The 21015-nt window shown below is 36.9% G+C and overlaps 1 protein-coding gene across 2 annotated transcripts in view; it reads right to left on the bottom strand.

Moving 5' to 3' along the window:
- GRID2 (glutamate ionotropic receptor delta type subunit 2) overlaps window positions 1–21015 on the bottom strand; it is a 1406179-nt gene that overhangs the window by 235181 nt on the left and 1149983 nt on the right. For both annotated transcript variants that reach the window (XM_024126697.2, XM_024126698.2), the window contains one exon: window positions 18178–18316. In XM_024126697.2, coding sequence (XP_023982465.1) covers window positions 18178–18316 — 139 coding nt within the window. The remainder of the gene's footprint in view (window positions 1–18177; window positions 18317–21015) is intronic.

The following is a 21015-nucleotide window of genomic DNA, read 5'->3' as shown; positions in this document are numbered from 1 at the left end:
GTCTGATGAAACATAAGGGTATCAAGGGTAAATGGTACGGTAAGCAGGACTCGTTAACACTCCCTGATGTCAGAAGAAAATCTGCTTTGCGGATGGTTCAGTCCATACTGAAGAGCTCAGTGCGAACTATTTTAAGTGCATGAGGGCGAACGCTATTTAATGAAAGCAGGCTCAGGAAAGAGTTGGATATTCTTTAGCCCAATAATGCTAGGTTTCTTATTTTAAAAAGATTAAGGTCAAAGTCACACTAGTGGAGGAAATACAATTCTCTCATAGAAGGTGGATTGTATAGCCTAAAAAAGTATAATTTATGGGGCAAGGTAATTCAGGAGGAACCCAGACACAGCTATCTCTAGTGGAGAGGATGTGTTTGTGTTTTTCTTTCTCTCGTGGTGCCAGAGTTTTTTTTTCGTTTTCAAGACAGCAGAAGTCTGAAGTCTGAGGCCGACAAGTTTGAAGGATATCAGGCAAGGCAGAGGGCTAGGATTCCTTTACTTGCAGAGACAGGGAGAGTTTCCCAAGGGAGGCCCCCCGGTTGGAGGGGGTGTTTTATTAGAGCAACCATATGAGGACCAAAGAGGACTGGGGATTTACAGAGGAGGCTCAGCGGATGAGAAGGGCTCCATGTGGGATGCTCGAATAAGGCCTGAGTGGTGCCTCCTTCTCCAGCCCCTCTGTTCTGTCCCTCTCCCCGATTCTGTCCTACATCCTTCACACATACCCTCACACCCAACCTTAAGTGGTTCACCAGAGTAAATCAGATAAAAGATGGCTTCAGGTCTCTGTGCTCTGAACTTCTTTAAAAATTATTTAAATATCCGTCAGAATTCCAAATGTGCTTGGTCTAGAAAAAGTGTGTAGCGGTACTCATAAGAGGGCATTGCTCCCTTCCAAACACTGTCCCTACACGGTAGATTACTAGGCATGGAGGATTACATCCCAGGAGATGACTTTCAAGTTTTTCCTGAGAGATTTAGGAACATTTCCCCCAAGAGAGTAGTCCAGAGCACCCCTATCTGCCACGTGGTATAGACAGGATGGTCACAGGTAATACTGGAAATTCATGTAAAATAGATGCATTTGAGATAGATGGATGTCAGGGCCTAGGTGGGGGAACATCCCCCTGCACTTGGAGAGACTTGCAGTTCCCATACACTTTTGAGAAGTCGATTCAGATTTGTGGATATGATAGGTCATTTTAGAGAACCCAGAGGAAGGAGGAAGCACTCTGTCCTTCTTGCTGCTGTGAGGCAGTAATTAATAAAGATGATGGTTAAACTCTCTCCAAAATGACAATGCTAAATAAATGCGAGAAAACAGTCATCTGAAAATCTGATTGTCTTGCCTGACTTGTTGACCCACATTATAAGCTAGGAAATAATTTCGTCATATCATGCATCCTGATATGTGGCAGACATTATATTTTTCCACCTGCTGACAGAATTATCATTTATGACCCTGTTCTCTATTTTAAATGGCCTATTAGTCAAATAAAGTAGTCTTTCATGATATACACACACACACACACACACACACACACATATATATACTAATTAAGCAAAAGTCCATTGCAAAAGGCTGAATATTCTGTGAATTCAATTGCTCTGCAATTTTCCTGTGCAGTTTCTTTCTTACATATCATGAAGATGCAATATTTATTTACACAGGACAAAATGAACAAATATGGAATTATCCTATATTTGTATGGCCAGCATTTCATTACATTTACTATTGATTGTCAGCTAATTGTAAAATTTGTTAGGACAATATCCTCAAATAATCCAATATGCTTCCATAGTAGAACAGTAGATTTCCATGTTCCTATATCCTTGAAAATACAGGAAGGACCTGAGTAATACCCATGAATTTCCCTGAGGAGCAAGAAATTTCTAAGTGATGTTAAGAAGGGATCCTAATGCAATCATAACATCGGAGAGGTGAAAGAGTTCCTGGGGGTATCACATAATTTGATTACATTCCTTAAGGTACATAAGCCAGCCTCCAAAACTGACTCTTTTTCTTCCTAAGACATTTTTATGACTTAGAAAACTTAACACCAGGCAGTCCTTACTCATGCCTAACCTAAAACCCCCCTATTTCAAATAATCCTCTCATTTTGTTCTCAGTCACATGGACAATAGCTACTCACCACCTCTAGAACACTGTATCTTTATGTAATAAAACATTTCTTTTTCATTTTCTTCCTTCAGCCTTCTCTTTGCTGAGTTAAACACTAAATCCCTTTACTTTTACTCTCAGGATCTATTACTCTCTTTTTTACTTTGTAATTAACTAAGCCATCTTTTTTCTCTTCTCTTGCAATTTTTGCATAAGTTATGGACCCTATAAATAGATCACAGTAGTTTAAAAGTCCTGAACAACTTTTCTACTGCTAGGTGACTTTGGTCATTTTCTTTATAAACACCAATGCTACATTTCAAATTTACAATTGACAGATGATTCATTCTGAAACTGCCTACATCCCCCAATTTTAAACTATTGTAGACACACACACACACACACACACACACGTACACAGAGTTTGTTCTTTCCATCTCTGAGTGAATTATCACATATTTGTCCCTATTAAACTTCATCTCACTTCTAATCACATTGTTTAATCTGTCAAGGTCCTTAATGAATTCTTACAGTGTGGTTCTAGTCAATAATCACCCCTACTCATTATAAAGTAATCTGCATATTTAATAAGCTTACTCCCTATTCCATACTTCAAATCAACACTGAAAATGTTAATTAGAGTCAGGGCCAGTGCTGACTTATGGAAAAAGCTTTATACAACATACCCTCCAAGGCTGAAACTGAACCATTGATCAGTACCTCACAGCTGGGCCACTAACAAGCTGTGAAACAATAATACACAATATTACTACATAAAACAATGACCCAAATAAAATACAGTGTGGATTCAAACGAGGAATCAATAGTAATTTGTAATTTTTTTCCCTATAAGGTCTTTGAAAGAGCTCAGAACATTAATCACATTATCAAATTATTCATAGTGGAAAGAAATAACTAGAGAGGAAGAATTTATCAGAACTAACAGTAGGGGGGTTTCCCTGGTGGCGCAGTGGTTGAGAATCTGCCTGCCGATGCAGGGGACACGGGTTCGAGCCCCGGTCCGGGAGGATCCCACGTGCCGCGGAGCGGCTGGGCCCGTGAGCCATGGCCGCTGAGCCTGTGCCTCCGGAGCCCGTGCTCCGCAACGGGAGAGACCGCGACAGTGAGAGGCCCGCGCACCGCGATGAAGAGTGGCCTCCGCTCGTCGCAACTGGAGAAAGCCCTCGCACAGCAACGAAGACCCAACACAGCCAAAATAAATAAATAAGGCCCGTGAGCCATGGCCGCTGAGCCTGTGCCTCCGGAGCCCGTGCTCCGCAACGGGAGAGACCGCGACAGTGAGAGGCCCGCGCACCGCGATGAAGAGTGGCCTCCGCTCGTCGCAACTGGAGAAAGCCCTCGCACAGCAACGAAGACCCAACACAGCCAAAATAAATAAATAAATAAATAAACTCCTACCCCCAACATCTTCTTTAAAAAAAAAAAAAAAGAAATAACAGTAGGACTAATTTAATAGCCTATTTGAAGATCCAGTGAAATGTTACTGTCAAAATAAGGTGGACGGTCATTGTTTCAGTGAAGCTTCTAATGAATCTTTCTTACTAAAACAAAAATCCTCGCTCTTCATAATACAGAGCAGGGGACCAAGTGTCTATTGATAGGTTACAATTTCCCAAATACAAAAGATACGTTCCTTCTTCGCAGTACAGTAGGTCTCTGGATTTCTCTGAAAAAGATTGTTTTGAATCATCCAGAGAAACTGTCCTCTATTCCCAGTTAGGTATGTATCTTTTCTGAGAAATGTCCACTAAAAGCAGATATACAATGCGTGTCGTGATGCTCAGAGTCAGGTCTTATGCACAGTCACTCACATTATAAATATCCGAACTGTTTTTTAAATGTGCTCCCCACCCTCCATTCAGTAGCAAATGTTGAGAGTTCTGCATCCGCCTCAGAAAATGACAATCGTCATCTGAAAAAGCAGCCCAGCCAGCTGGCTGCAGATCTTGTTCTGTGCCCTCTTGGAGACTTGCCATGATCTGGGGCATCTGGTGATTTCCAAGCTTGTCCTTATGCTAAAAGATCAGGGTTGGAGAAATAGGGGCTGTACTGGGGATGTGTGTAGTGGGTGTGTGCCTGTGTGTGTGGGGGCGGGGTGGAGGGGAAAGCCATTAAAAATAAATTGACTGTCTTTAGATGATAGGAGCTGTGGAGGAGCTAAGAGAATCAGAGAACTAATGGGGTCAAGCAGGTACTCAGCGGAGGGTGGAGGTCAGCACACCAGGATCGCTGGCAGGATGGCGTGCTGCCCTGGGAAAGGAAGGTGGGACAAGAAAAACAGAATGAGAAAAATGGTGAAAAAGAGTTTCGTTTCAGTTCTGCCTTTCAGTCTAGGGTTTCTTTTATTGAGTAATCTATGTGAATATATTTTTATCATTATCTTAGATCTTGTTTAATAAGATACCACACTTGTGTAGTTGATAGAGAAGTTTATAGTTGAAGAGACACTGAAAGTAACTGAATTCAAACCGTGGGACAAATACTTGTGGAGAAGGAATGGATCACATTTTCAAAGACGGAAAACAAAGGTACAAAGTGGTTTCAAAACTTACCTTATTATTCAGAAGCAGGAAAGAGACTTGAACACTCAAAGCTAAGTCTCCAGTCCTCTTCGGCAGTGTTCTGCTGAACAGCTCTGCCTACATATTCCACTGTCACTCAGGTCCATCACTTACACTTCTACATTTTAAATTTTTATTTTAATTTTTAAAAAAATTTTAATTTTAATTTTTTTATTGCAGTATGATTGCTTTACAATGTTGTGTTAGCTTCTGCTGTACAGTGAAGTGAATCAGCCGTATGTATACCTATATCCCCTCCCACTTGGACCTCCCTCCCCGCCACACCCCACCCATCTAGGTCACCACAGAGCACTGAGCTGAGCTCCCTGCGCTATGGAGCAGGTTCCCACTAGCTATTTATTTTACACATGGTAGTGTATTTATGTCAATTTTAATCTCCCAGTTCATCCCCACCCTCCCCTTCCCCCACTGTGTCCACATGTCTGTTCTCTACGTCTGCATCTCTATCCCTGGCCTGGAAATAACTTCATCTGTACCATTTTTCTAGATTCCACATATATGCGTTAATATATGATATTTGTTTTTCTCTTTCTGACTTACTTCACTCCGTATCACAGTCTCTAGGTCCATCCATGTCTCTACAAATGGCCCAATTTCATTCCTTTTTATGGCCGAGTAATATTCCATTGTATACATGTACCACATCTTCTTTACTCTTCTACATTAATTTCACGAAAGCCAGCCCCATGTGCACTGGCTCCTCTAAAATGACTGAGCAGAGGGCTCCGAAGTATAAGAGTTTTACCATATTCTCATGCTTGTGGTAGACAGAAGTTATTTATTCGGCTGACTTCAGGTAAGGCAGGAAAATAACAAGAAATAGAGAGGATACAGGTATTTACATTCTTGAGTACTTAATAGGTTTTTAGGCTTAGATGACTTAGGCTGGGAGAGAGACAACGAGGTGAGGATTTGACTTGTTTAGAATGATTCAGCTTGTCCAGAAGAAGGAGATCATCTTAGGGGTTGTGGGAGCTTATTAGCTTGGCAAAGTTTTCTTCTCGGTGAGCTCAGTGTAAACAGAGTCTATAGCAATGCTAAAATAGCCCTGCTCCTGGGAGTCACAAATAAAGTTGGAGACAACTTTTAATTAAATCCTCACTGAAGAGTGGCTTTGAAAGACCAGCATACTTCTGAGAGTTTTTGTTTTCCAAAAAGAAAGACAAAATCCTGCCTATAACATCTAGATGGCTATATGTTTATAAAACATCCATCACTCTAGTACTTAAGGGCTTTGACAAGCAAGCCATTTTGACATTGAACAATATAGAGAAAGGAGATGAATGTCTTCCTCTGTCTGCCATGACTGTGTACTCTGGAGCTAAGTTTATACAATTCTATACTAAACCAAAACATAAAAAGCAGTATGAATCAGGCCCAGCTCACTCCAGCCACCTTGATTTTGGCTGTTCCTAATAAAGTGTGCAACTCCCTGCTGAGAGCTAAGAAGTAGCCTCCTACTGAAAGACTGAAGTGGGTGAGACACTAAGGAAACTGAGAGAACATACCATTCTGGGCTCCCTGTCTTATCCTGGAAAAAAAGGACAAAGAAATGGCTTTCATATTTCTTTCTGATTTCTTATGAGGTTATAAACAAGTCATGGAGTTCCATAGTCTCAAGCCAGATTCTAAGAAATCCTTTTCTGGTTCATTCATTCAATGAATATTTACTTGTAACCAACTGTGTACTCAATAAGGTACTACATAAAGCACTGTGTTAATACAAGTCATAACACCATCCTCGAGAATGTATATTGTAATTGGGAAGGTAAAACAAGTAGCATAATACTCCAGTACAAGGCTAGATGTTGCTTAGAGTGTAAACAAGGTAGATGCAAAGGCATTCAGAGAAGGGAGCCACTAAATTCGGTTATGAAAACTCTGTGGAAAACTGCACAGAGGAAGTGGTATACAGCTACAGGTTACGAGAGGGGTCATGAAAGATGAGTTAAAAGAGAAAACGTGCCTGACAAATAGACATCCTGACCTGGGTTTAGTGTTAGTCACTAACAGTAGCAACTTAATCTTCATGATAGTTAAGCTAAAGTGAGACAACAGAATGAATCATTTGGCTAAGTCCTTATTTTTTTTTTTACATATTTATTGGAGTATAGTTGCTTTACAATGGTGTGTTAGTTTCTGCTTTATGACAAAGTGAATCAGCTATACATATACATATATCCCCATATCTCCTCCCTCTTGCATCTCCCTCCTAAGTCCTTATTTAGGCTTAAGATCAGATAAGGCTTGCTGAGAGACAGTTTTTTACCTTTGAGGGGCTTGGAGGATTAAGGGGCAGGGCAAGAAGACAACACCCACGAAGTAGGGCAGGGCGGTGGTAGCTGTGTCAGAAACAATAGCAGCAGAAACAGGGAACTTTGAGGTTTAGTTGAACCAGGTAAAAGAAATAATTGAGTGTATGAAATTGTGGACGAAATGGTAAAAAGAATAGTTATTAGTACCACCAAAAATGAGAGTGAAGGGAAGAAGAGTTCAAGGAATTTTACATGAGCTCCTGGGAACAAGGAGAAAAATGGAAGCAAATCCTAGGTAGGGCGTGTCCAGGAACTGTGCTGTTATTTATGTCTTTTTCCCCCCCATTTATTCTTTATACTAAAAGTTATGAAGTTGAACCCATTCTCTTCTTACTCTTAGGGAAAATAGGGCTTAAAATAATTACGGAAAATGACAAGATCATTTGCTACTAAGTGGGAGAGATTTTAAATGCAAATTTATTTGAATCCATGGCTCTGGTGTCTGTTTCTAGGATACCATGCAACTTAGAAATATCTGGAATTGACTTAGCTAAATATAATTCAGCCATTAATTCTTTTCTGCAAATCTTTATTTTTCAAAGAAACTTATAATGATACTGATGGTTTTCATTCATTCATGTATTCACGAATATATTATTTATTTATTTCATTCAGTAAAGATTTAGTGTATTTGCTAATTGCAGACAGTATGACCCACTGGTGAAGACAGAGGTTCTAGTGCCAACTGCCCGAGTTTACTACCATAGCTTTTAGTTTCGTCATCTTCAAAAAGGAGATGAAAATAATATATCTCTCATAGGGCTATTATGAGGATTAAATGAGAAAATCTACGCAAAGCATTAGGCAAGTGTCTGTCACATGGCAAGCACTCATTGTTAGCTGCTCTTATTAATACTCTGCGCCAGGCACTCTGAGAAGGATTAGGGGAACAAATATGAATATGACATAGTCCTTGTCTTTGAAAAATGTACACTCTCAAAGAGAAGACACATGTGTAATGACTAATTGTGCCTGAGCTAACGGAAGATGCCAGAAGAGGAGAATGCAGTTCTGGGTCATTTCAGCAAGTAGGAGCAGCATGGAAACTCCAAAGAAGCATGAAATATCCTAGAAAAGTTTGGCTTGACTGGAGCATGAACAAGTGTGAGAATGAATTAATTGATGCTAGTAGGCAAAAAAGAAGCTGATCAGCTTTTGAACGGTTTAATAAGCTCTGCTGATGGAATTGAACTTTACTTTGATAGAATTAGGTAATAATGGAGGCCTTAGAGCCAATTTTAAGGATGTAAGAAGGTAACTGTCTGGACTCTACACTCTGGAGGGTAAACTTGAATGGGAAGATAATGGATAGAAGGAAGCAATAGCTGAGGTAGGAGAAAAGAGAATAATAAGTAGATCTGCAGGCAGGGAAAGTCAGGCTCTTTTATTGCCTCATATCAATAGACGGAAGAAAATTAAGAAGAAAAGCAAGATTTAGGAAAAAAGGTGGAAAAGAAATAGGAGGGGGAAACAGAGTTAGCCTCTACCTCATTCTGAAAATAGTTCACTAATCAAACAATGCAATCCACCAAACAGGCTAAAGGAGAAAAAATCATCTGAGCATATCAATTGATGGGAAAAAAAGCATTTGACAAAATCTAACATCCATTCGTGATAAAAACACATAGAAAACTAGGGATAGAAAAGAATTTCTTCAACTCGACAAAGAATACCTACAAAAACCCTACAGCTAACCTTACACCTAATAGTGAAAGACCGAATGCTTCCCCAAGACAGAGAACAAAATAGAAATGTCCACTCTCACCATTCTTAGTTGACATAGTATCAGAAGTTCTAGTCAGCACAGAAAAGGCAACAAAAGGAAATAAAAGGCATACAGGTGAGAAAGAAAGAAACACAACTGCTCAGTTTTGTAAATGGCATGAAGGTTTACATAGAAAATCCCAAAGAATCTACCAAAACTCCTAGAACCCCCGAACTCACATCAGGATCACAAGATAAAATAAGCATATAAAAAACCATATTTTTATACTAGCAATGAATATGTGGAAGCCAAATTCAAAGATCCAATACCATTTATAATCACTGGGATAAAAAAATACTTAGGTATAACTCTACCATATATAAGACTTATATGCTATAAATTACAAAATGCTGATAGAAGAAATTAAAAATCTAAATAAGCAGAGAGATATACTGTGTTCATAAATTGGAAGACTCAACATAGTAAAGATGTGAATACTCCCCAAATTAATATACAGGTTTAATGCAATTCCTATTAAAATTCTAGCATTACTTTTTTGCAGATATAGACAAGATCATTCTAAAATTTATATGGAAAGGCAAAGGAAGTAGAATAGCTAAAATAATTCTGAAAAAAAAAAAAAGAGTAAGTGGGAGGAATCCCTATCCTCAATTTCAAGCTACAGTAATCAAATCTATGCTATTGGCAGAGAGACAGATACTTAGATCAATGGGACAGGATAGGGAACCCAGAAATAGACTCACGCAGTATGCAAACTGATTTTTCTTTACAAAGTGCACAAGCAATTGAATGAAGGAAAGATAGTTTGTTCTTTTGGTTTTTTTTTCAGAAAACACTCCTGGACATTTGAAGATCCATAGGCAAAAAATGAACCTTAACCTAAACTTTACACCTAGTAGAAAACTTAACTCAAAATGGATGATAGATTTAAATGTGAAATGTAAAACTATAAAAGTTTTAGCATAAAACAGTTGAAAATTTTGGGGACCTAGGAGTTCCTTGAAGAGTCTTAGACACGATGTCAAAAGTACAATCCATAAAAAGTAATTGGTAAATTTGACTTCATCAAAATTAAAAATGTTTGTTCTATGTGAGACCCTGCAAAGAGGATGAAAAAAAATAAGGAATAGACTAAGAGAAAATATTTGCCAACCACATGTCTGACAAAGAACTTGTATCTAGAATATGTAAAGAACTCTCAATGGTAAAAAAGCAAACAGTCCAAGTAGAAAATGGACAAAGACATAAAGGGACCTTTCATGTAAGAGGATATAAGGATGACAAAAAACACATGAAAAGATGTTCAACATCACTAGTCACTAGGGAAATGCAAATTAAGATGACAGTAAGATATTACTACATTCCTATCAGAAGGGCTAAAATTTTAAAAAGTGACAGCACCAAATGCTGACAAGGATGCAGAGAAACTGGATCCTCCATATGTTGCTGGTGGAAATGGAAAATGGTGCAGGCACTCCGGAAAATAGTTTGGCAGTTTCTTAAAAACTAATCACACACCTACCTCACTATCTAACAATCACACTCCTGGTCTTTTATGCCAGAGAAAGGAAAACATCCATGCAAAAGCCTGAGCATAAATGTTCTTAGCAGTTTTATTTGTAATAGCTAAAAACTGGAAACAACAAAAATGCTATTCAATAGGTAAATTTTGAACAAACTGGAAACAACAAAAATAGGTATATACCACTCAGCAATAAAAAACAATGAACTACTGATGCATGCAACAACTTGGATGGACCTCAAGGGCATTTTGCTGAGTGAAAAAAAAGCTGATTTCAAAAGGCCACATACTGTATGATTCAACTTATATAACACTCTTAGAATGAGTGGAGAACATTAGTGGTTACCAAGAGCTGGGGATGGTGGGGAAGAAGATGTGAGTGTGACTATGTAGGGGTAGAATGTGGGAGATTTTTGTAATGATGGAGTAGTTCTGTATTGCAGTGGTGGTTAGAGATTCTAAACTTGTGATAAAATGGCACAGTGCTATATGTATACCTAGTACCCATGTCAATTTCCTGATTTTGATACTGTACTGTAATTACTGAAGATGTAACCACTGGGGGAAACTTGGTTATGGGTATATGGGATATCTCTGTGCTATAATTGCACTGACTTTGCAATTTCCTGTGTATATATAATTGCTTCAAAATAAACAGCTAAAAGAAAGTTTGCTTAAATATTAACAGAACTTACTGCTTTATGACAAATTATGGATTATTAATTCTTTGTCCTTCAAAATTTTACTCTACTTTCTAATTTTCTCAAAATAGCCTTGTGTTACTTTTATAAGAAGAAAATGTATTAAGATGGAATAAAAATATCTTATTTCTCTTCTGATGGCTCAAGGCTAAAAGTAATTAATAGGCAGGATGGGGTCCAGGGATAGCAAACCTGGAGATGCAAATTTTGGGCAAAATTGCATCTGAAAAGTAGCCTAACCAGAGTGATTTCTAGAATTTCCTCACATTAGTAACTCTCTTCGTCCCTATCTATTTAACTAAGAGGTAGTAAATCACATCCTCTCTTTAAATATCTTAAAAAAATAAACGGAGGCAATATTCCTACATTCACAAGAAATGTAAATGTTAGCCTAGGGATATAAAGTTTCTCAAGCCAGATTTCTCTTAAATTACCCTTAATCCTTAGATATTTCCAAATAAGGAGCCCAAGAAACAAGAAGATATGTGGATCAGGTTTGTATCAAGTAGAGACATACTGTTAAACGCCATAAATATACGTTTATTAGATACCTGCGATGAGTTTCCATATGCTCCTCCATTTTTTCTCTCTGGCCCATCCTCCTCTCCAGATAAAGCTGTCTTTCTTAAATGATGTCACTCTTCATTATCTCCAGGAAAAACTCCAAATTCCATAACAAGCTTTAGCATGCCCTTCAAGATGCGGTCCCACCCTCCTTTTCTATTTCACTTCCTGTCACCCTCACATCACCTATCTCAATCCATGAAGGAAATGAACACATTTTGATAACCTACCCTTTGCTAGATATTCTCCTAGGAGTTTCTTTCATACCTCTGCTATAAGCCACTCCTTCAATATGCTGAAATTTATCCTTTAAGATCAAACTCTCCGATGATACATAAGAGAACCTCTGTGATGCCTAATAGTTTTCTTCCTCTCTCCTCCCCTTCTCTCCAAGTTATTGACTTAAATCACTCCTTCCCTGTGTTCATACAGCATTTTATAAATAATTTATCAGAGCCCTATGTCATTGAATTCTACACTGTTATCTCCCCGAATAAATTGTGACTCAGGGGTAATACCTAATTACCTTTATAGACTAAATGCCTAGCACAGTGTTTAAATATCTACAGTTGACCCTTGCACAACGTGGGTTTGAACTGTGAGGGTCTACTTATTCGTGGACTTTTTTTCATTAAAATCATATATGTACCATAAATAGTTTTCCTTATGATTTTTTAATAATATTTTCTTTTGTCTAGCTTATTTTATTGTAAAAATAAGTATATAATAAATATAACACACAAAATACGTGTTAATTAAGAGTTTATGTTGCTGGTAAGGTTTCAAGTCAACCTTAGGCTATTATTAGTTAAGTTTTGGGAGATTCAAAAGTTATACATGGATTAGCAAAAGTAAACAAATGGGACTACATCAAACTAAAAAGCTTTTGCACAGTGAAGGAAACTATCAACAAAATGAAAAGGCCACCTACTGAATGGGGGAAGATATTTGCAAATGATATACCCGATCAGGGGTTAATATCCAAAATATCCAAAGGACTCATACAACTTGACATTAAAAAAAAAACAACCAGATTAAAAATGGTCAGAGACTCTGAATAGACATTTTTTCCAAATGTCTGTATAAATTACAGACATTTAACATACAGATGGCCAACAGGCACATGAAAAGATGCTCAACACCACTAATCACCAGGGAATGCAAACCAAAACCACAATGAGCTACCACCTCACACCTGTCAGAATGTCTATTATCAAAAAGGCAACAAGTAATAAGCGTTGGTGAGAAGGTGGAGAAAAGGAAACCCTGTGCATTGGTGCAGCCACTATGGAAAACCGTATGGAGGTTCCTCAAGCAATTTAAACCAGAACTAGCATACGATCCACCAATTCCACTCCTGGGTATTTATCCAAATAAAGTGCAAATACTAATTTGAAAAGATTATGTTCTTTTGAATGGAAAAGATTACGCACCCCTATGTTCACTGAAGCATTATTTACAGTAGCCAAGAAACAGACTCAGAGAAAAAGAGATCAGGTTTGTGGTTACCAGAGGGGAGGGTGGGGAGAGGGGGAAATGCATGAAGTTAGTCAAAAGGTACAAACTTCTAGTCATAAGGTAAATAAGTACTAGGGATGTAATTCACAACATGATAAATATAATTAACACTGCTGTATGTTATACCTGAAAAATGTTAAAAGAATAAATCCTAGGAGTTCTCATCACAAGAAAAAATAATTTTTCTGTTTCTTTTGTGTCTATGGTATGATGAATGTTCACTGGACTTATTGTGGTAATCCTCTCATGATGCATGTAAGTCATATCATTTTGTCATACACCTTAAATTTATACAGTACTGAATGTCAATTATATCTCAATGAAACTGAAAGAAAAAGAGCTATACCTGGATTTATGATGGCATGGGAGTTGGTGCCCCTAAACCCCACATTGTTTAAGCGTCAACTGTATATAGATACCTAATTAGTTGAACTAATTAAATGAAACGAATATATTTATTTAGGAGTTTTTATAGTTAGGAATACCTCCATTTCCGAGAGCATGATTATAACGATCTTGTTAATAGTAACGTACCAAAGATAGTTACATAGCTGCATGGGGGCAAAGGAAAGGAATAAATCATTTCATTAGAGAGCACTTGCTACCATTCTCTGTTTCCCTAGACTGGGAGACAGACACATTTCTAAGCCCAGTGATACTCACTGTGTGGCACTGAGAAAAACAGTTGCCCAATAATTTTTTCTTTTTCTAAATGTAAATAAAGATGAATACAAAAATCCTGTGATTGGTATGGTCTCCTCCAGTGAATAGCATATTTAGCAATCTCTTTTTGCATACACTTGGGAAGAAATTTATCCCAAATTAGTTTTATTCACTGGCTGTATTAACTCAATATTTTGTTTAGTCCAATGTCAAGTGTTATGAAAAATGAACGCATTAAACATAAAAATATGGTGCGATGTTGGGATCCCTTTGAATAGACCCAAGCTTACTTTTAGCCCCAGGAAATGAAAGACCTCAAGTTTTATCACCATACGCCAATCTGGCTCTAAAGTTATTAATGACTATAACCATAAAACTATGATTTCCCCCATAGCTATCTTCACTTTTATATGTGAAATAAGTAGGGTTTTGAAAATTGCATCACAATAGACTATTACAGTTAATATTTATGATATTATTACCCAGTATTTACTCGAAAATACCTTCATAGCTTCATATGCTCCATTTTACCATTGCCACTTTTAGCCTGGTTACCAGCAGAAAAAAGTATGTTCCATTTTTTAAGTATTTGAAAACAATTTAGGTACTTGTTATTACTGTTTTAGTGACAATGAAAAAGCCCAGATGTCATTAGAGTTTTATAGAAATTGCATATAAATTTCTTTTTAGAAACTGAACTGTATACATCAATAGCCATCCTCAACTGTGTTGCAATCTGTCACATTACATCATATACAGCAGCAGAACATAGTTATGTTGGGCTGCACCATCACTGAAGGGATATGAAATTAATTTGTGAGTTATATCCTTCAGGGAAAATTCACTTTCAACATTTTTATTAATGGTAAGGGCCAACTGGAAGGCTAGATGACAATAAATATCTAATTTTGAAAAAGGGGTAAATTTTATAAAAGGTATTTAGCTTCCTAAGAATAAATCTATTGGATTTCACCTACCAAGCACCAGGTCAACCACCTGTTTAAAAGTAGCTTTCCTCTCTCTCTCACTTGACATTCCTCTAGCCACCTCTGCCTCTCCTGGCGTGGAGAAGTGACTTTGAATTTTGGGAATAAAGATGTGGATGGTATATGTTTGTTAATGGAACAGCAATTGGGCTGGGAAAAGGTACCCTGATGAGCACTGCTTCATTTAACGATGAGCAAATCTCATGAATGTGAATGATTAAGAAGAATCACAATGGATGGTTTTGTGAAAAAAGTTTTTGCTTTTCTAAGAAAAATTAGACTTAGAATTTTCCAAGAAAGTTTGACATTAGTTATAAATGGAACTTTGAATGTTTCCAAGAAACATTACAAATATGTTTACCAACACAGCTGAAGCATGAAATTAGAAGCTATCTTTAAGTTTGGAGAGGGAATCAGGTCTCTTTTAACTTATTTGGCTCTGATTTTCCCCTTTCATAATTAACCTAGTGAAAAGATTAGAAGGAAGGGGAGATTCATTATACCCAATGTTGACTTTTAATAATGTGAATTGGCATTAGAAAGAAATAATTTGTTAAAAAAATGAATGTTCAGTTATTTTGGATTGTGGGAAACTACACCTGAGGGAAACATCATGTGCAGTTAGGATCTTTTTCCATTAGACTTTACTTTAGAAAATCCTATGGGTGTAAAAATTTGATAGAGGCTTTTGCTCCCACCTCTATTGTATGACTAGATACTAACGAATGCTGGCAAAGTTGTAATGACTAAATAGCTCAGATATACACACACCATGAGGCCTGCAACCTCAGTGAAAGAGAGACTCAAGCAAACAAATCTTAAGAACCAGCAAGAAACAAATTGTAAGATAAAGAAAAACGTCAGTAGGTAAAGTCATAAATTGGTATTGGATTGATGTAGGTTAGATTTCCAGCTCTGACACTATTCACTGTGTGCTAGTGAGCATTTAACTTCCAAATTTCTGTTTCTTGATCTACAAAGTAGGAATAATAGTAGTAGCAGTATTATTAGGGTAATTTTGAGTACTAAAGGGGATATATATATTTATATATATATGCTTAATAAATTATCAGTGAATAATATCCATAATTTTTTATTATTTATGATTATTGTCATATGCTGCATAAAATCAGTTATTTAAAATGTTCTTCATTCATTTATTTTAAAATGTTTCAAAGTCAGATCTGAGCTACATAGTAAAAACCTATGTACTTTAAGTACTCTTAAAATATAACATGTTAAACAGAGTTGACAAGAAGTATATTAGTGAGATTAAAATACTCCATTTTAATTAATTAATTAATTAATTATTAATTTTTTTTGGTACGCGGGCCTCTCACTGTTGCGGCCCCTCCCGTTGCGGAGTACAGGCTCCGGACGCGCAGGCTCAGCGGCCATGGCTCACGGGCGCAGACGCTCCGCGGCATGTGGGATCCTCCCGGACCGGGGCACGAACCCGTGTCCCCTGCATCGGCAGGCGGACTCTCAACCACTGCGCCACCGGGGAAGCCCCCATTTTAATTTTTTAAAACTATTTTTCTTAATGTGATTTCCACTGACCGGTCTGGCAAGCACTCTTACCCTGAGTGGCAGGTATCAATTATAGATGTAATTATCTCATGCTGGGATATATGCCTACAGAATCGACCCAACACAAAAATCTCCTAACTTTTGATACTTTATTTCCTCAGACAAATTGAGGATTTGAATAATGTCATCCTTTACATCACTATACTTAGCAATGAATGAGGCTATGACACATCCTTTATAAAGTTCCCTAAAAAACAACTGGCCATATAAATGTACAAGGGTGTGGAACAGGGACTAGTGTGGCATAGTTAGAACATAGATTCAGGAATGAGACAGATTTAAAGTCTGGTCTTTAATCAATCACTCATTAGCTGCATGATTTGAGGCAAGTTACTTATCTTTTCAACTTCAGTTGTAAAATGGGCTATTAATAAGTAGTATGCATTCCAGAAGATGGTTGTAAGTACTAAATAAGCCAATGCATGTTAAACATCTAGTACAAAGTTTGGCATCTTGTGAGTGCTCATTAGATGTTAATTATTATTTGCACAATTTTACTAATTCATTGATTTCTTGGGCTGGGACGTTGTAATCATTTTCATTATTGCTTAAAATAGGACTCTGATGCGGTCATCAGTTTAAATTTTCCAGGAGCTTCACTCTGGATCACTTATAACGTATGTCACATGTAGAACTGGCTACAAGGGTAGTAAGTTAAAAGGATATGAAGGTTCTGCACCAAAGAAATAACTGGGAAAACAACTTGAAGACTATGATTTGATGAGAGAACTTGGGAACATCATTTTCAAAAATGGATGAAATAATTGACTATTAGTAGCTGAATTTTGGGGTTTCAATTTATATACACAAGCAGTTGAAGAAAAGACCCTATTTCTTTTTAGATCATTAATTCTTGATTTTATTTTAGTATTGTGCTATAATAATTTTGCAACTACTAATGGAATTCATTTACATACTATTTTAAAGGCAAGAAGAATTCATGTTTTCTCTTAAGGATGAAGTAAATCCCTAATTAATTCCTTGACAAAGTTAATTATTCTAATCTTGAACTGTCAACTTTGTCGAGAAATAAATGTTTTTTAACTTTACAAAAGTTCAAACTACCTTGATTTTGGATTAATAAAATTTTCAGAAAATTTTTTCTTAAAACAGTATACAGAACACTATGTTCTAATAAGGCAGAAGCTGTACTGTGGCACTGACCTGACCTTATGGCATGAAACCACATAAAGAAAAACTGGCCACGGTAAATCAAAGGCTTTTGGAGTCTCAGGGAAAGTCATTTGTGAAATGAAGCACTGACTTAGGTAGCTTTCAGGATTCAAAAGTACACTATAGTTAATGGCAATTTACCACCACTGCAGCTGGAAAAACAGCAGCAATAATACTCACGTTAGCTATAATGCAATGAAGAGACAGAATGTGCTTTTACCTCTTGATAGCTATTCTCATTCTCTCTCTCTCTCTCTCTCTCTCTCCCTCTCCTTACCTATCATCTATCTATCAATCATCCAGTGTCTACCTAACTATTTACTCAGACAGTGCATAATGGGACAGACTCAAGGCAAAGACTGAGCATCTCAAACTTGAAATATATATATTTTAGTATGTATCCTTTTCCTTCTTTTTAATAATATTGCCCACAGTCAAGGTTAAAATTCTGAATATGTGTTATCCTTCCAGGAAAATGTGGGAAGCAATGTCCAAATTATACCCAGAATTTTATTGTACAAAGAATGCTCTACCAAAACTGTACTTTCAGGAGTTGGACTATGTTGTGATGTCTGCACATCAAAAAATTAAGCCTTTACTCAAAAGGAAGTTGTAAATTTATTAACCGACATCACGTAGCTTTGGCCACGCCTGTCATTTCTCATGCTTTGTATCAAGTGGAATCTTTGTCTACTTACTGGATGGAGCTTTCAATGCGGGTGATAGTGAGGAAAGCAGCAAGGTTTGCTGTGTAAGATGAGATGACAATCAAAGCAAATAGCCACCAAGCCCCCATCATCATTCGGGTAGCCAGAGTTGTATATGGGACTTCCCCACCTGTGGAAAGAAGCAAAGAGAATAAAAGAACATCAACAAGTATTTATTGAGAATCTGAAGTCATACACATTCAAGAGCAAGTTAAATTTTAAGTAATGAGAAATCTTTCACATAACATCAGCATGGATCTCTGTATTTTGCTTACGTTCATCACTTCATATTTGAATCTGGTTTATGAGACTATGTGAGACTCAGTCATATAGACGCATGATAAATATTTAGTATAACATGTTTAAATGATATTTCTTCCACCTTGTTCTTCAACCCTAGAATTACCCTCTTATTACAACCTCAGATATACACTTTATATCCAAGGGCTTGACTATTTACTAGTTAGGAGATAGTAATACTATTATGCTTATATTTAACATAACTTTTCAGATTTCTAGTTTAATAAATAATATTAAAAGATTATTTTTTGTTAAATTCCCCAGAATCATAGGTTATTAATAATCTTGGGAGAACACATATTACTATTGGTTTCAGCGTCATCACATGTGTTTTGATCTACTCCGAATTGACTCACCACTCTTTTATAATCTTGTTGTAGAATCTTCTTCTCCATCTTCTAAATGTTGGTGTGTCCTTGGGCTCAGACTTTAAACTGTTTCTGTTCTGTCCACATTCCAACCACAGCTAATCTCAAGTCCCCTGATGTTGAATATTATCTACAGTATACTTTGATGACTCTCAGATTTATATTTCAAGCTTTACTCTCTCTAGAGAGCTACAGATAAATGCCTACGTAATTTCCACTTGGAATTTAATGGGCATCTGAAATTTATCACATCTGAATCAGAATGCTTTATTTTCACTCTTGAATTAACACCCCAGTCTACACTATTTCAGGGAATAGCACCACTCTTCACTCTATTTCTCAGACCAAATACTTAGAAACTTTCCAACATCCCATCTGGTAGCAAGCCCTGTCACCTTTATCTTCAAACCACATACCAAATCCTACCTCATCTCCTCACTTCCAGTGCTGTCACATCTTCTTTTGACTGTACTACTAAACCACTTAAATGGTTTACTTGTTTACATTCTATGCACTACCACTCCTAAGTCTATCTCCATGGTGCTCTTTGAAAATGAAATCATGATATTCCTGGGATCCAAACTTCCAATGGATTCCTGTCACTCTCAGAGAAAAAAAAAAAGCAACCCCAAATCTCTACCAAGGCCTATCAGGTCCTACATGAACTGATCTCATGTCAATTTCCTGACTTACATTTTTCCACCCTCTCAATGGCCTTCTTGCAATTTCTTGCATGGAGTTACGCTGATTTCTGTCCTAGGGTTTTTGTACTTGCAATTTTTATGCCTGGAATTCTCTGCTCTTTAATTTAAAAATGACCTTCCTTTTAATTTATTTAAGTTTCTCCTCAGATTATACTTCCTCACAAATACGTTTTGCCATTCTATCTAAAATAATTTCTCACAACCTCATTCTTTCAGTCACTGTATTCTTTAAAAATCATAATTTATCATATATTTTTTGTATATTTTTGTTTTTTTCCTCTTCCTTATTGTATAGTTTCTAACATAGAAACAGTTCCTGCCCCCTTTTAGGTGGGTAAATATTTGTTAAATGAATATATGTTTTGTATGGAGTTAATAATCCTTTTAAAATAAATTAGGTTTATGCTAAGAGTAAAAATAAAGAGATATAATACTACATTTGCCTAGGTACATCAATATGTGAATGGCTTAACAGGATTCAATTAATTATCATATCAGGCAGATTTTTATGCCAACCACTAATTCTCACCATGCAATATTTCTAAACTTTCAGTGTAGTACAAACATACCCTTTGGGTATGACCTGAGCTATTTTCCTGATGTAATATACTCAGAATAGGCTAACCTCTGATATCTGGAACACATTTTTTCAAAAGCAGTTATAATGCATTTTGGATATTTTCTTCTTCAAAGCAAAGGAAATATTCACTCAGCTTTTAAAAGCTGAAAGCACAATAAAATATTCATTTTTAAACCAAATGGGAACTTCCTAGACAAAATGATTAATTGAAAAAAAATAATAAAATATGAACAAGATGATAGCTAAAGACCGAAAGATGTTAATACATATAACAAAAGTAGAACAGTAAATTCATGACTGAAAAGGCTAATTGCAGGTTTGTGTCCTTGAAGTCTTTACCCTTGGTTAGAGTTGTTATCACCCATAAGAAAGGATACTTGTTGAGCTTTCTTCATCTGTGGCATAAAGCCTGAAACTTGGGAAATTCAAATAGTCTTGTGGAGTCCAAATAAAATGACATTTTATTTGATATCTGCACTTAGAAATCAAATATTAAAAGTAAAGGGAATCCTTAGTGGTAGGACGGGAATAAAACACAGACCTACTAGAGCATGGACTTGAGGACATGGGGAGGGGGAAGGGTAAGCTGTGACGAAGTGAGAGAGTAGCAGGGACATATATGCACTACCAAATGTAAATTAGATAGCTAGTGGGAAGCTGCCGCATAGCACAGGGAGATCACCTCTGTGCTTTGTGACCATGAGAGGGGTGGGATAGGGAGGGTGGGAGGGAGGGAGACACAAGAGGGAAGAGATATGGGAACATATGTATATGTATAACTGATTCACTTTGTTGTAAAGGAGAAACTAACACACTATTGTAAAACAGTTATACTCCAATAAAGATGTTAAAAAAAATAAAATAAACTTTTTTAAAA

The sequence above is a fragment of the Physeter macrocephalus genome, chromosome 7, assembly GCF_002837175.3.
Source record: "Physeter macrocephalus isolate SW-GA chromosome 7, ASM283717v5, whole genome shotgun sequence".
Classification (NCBI taxonomy): Eukaryota; Metazoa; Chordata; class Mammalia; order Artiodactyla; family Physeteridae; genus Physeter; species Physeter macrocephalus.
This window is presented reverse-complemented; position numbering and strand designations above follow the sequence as displayed.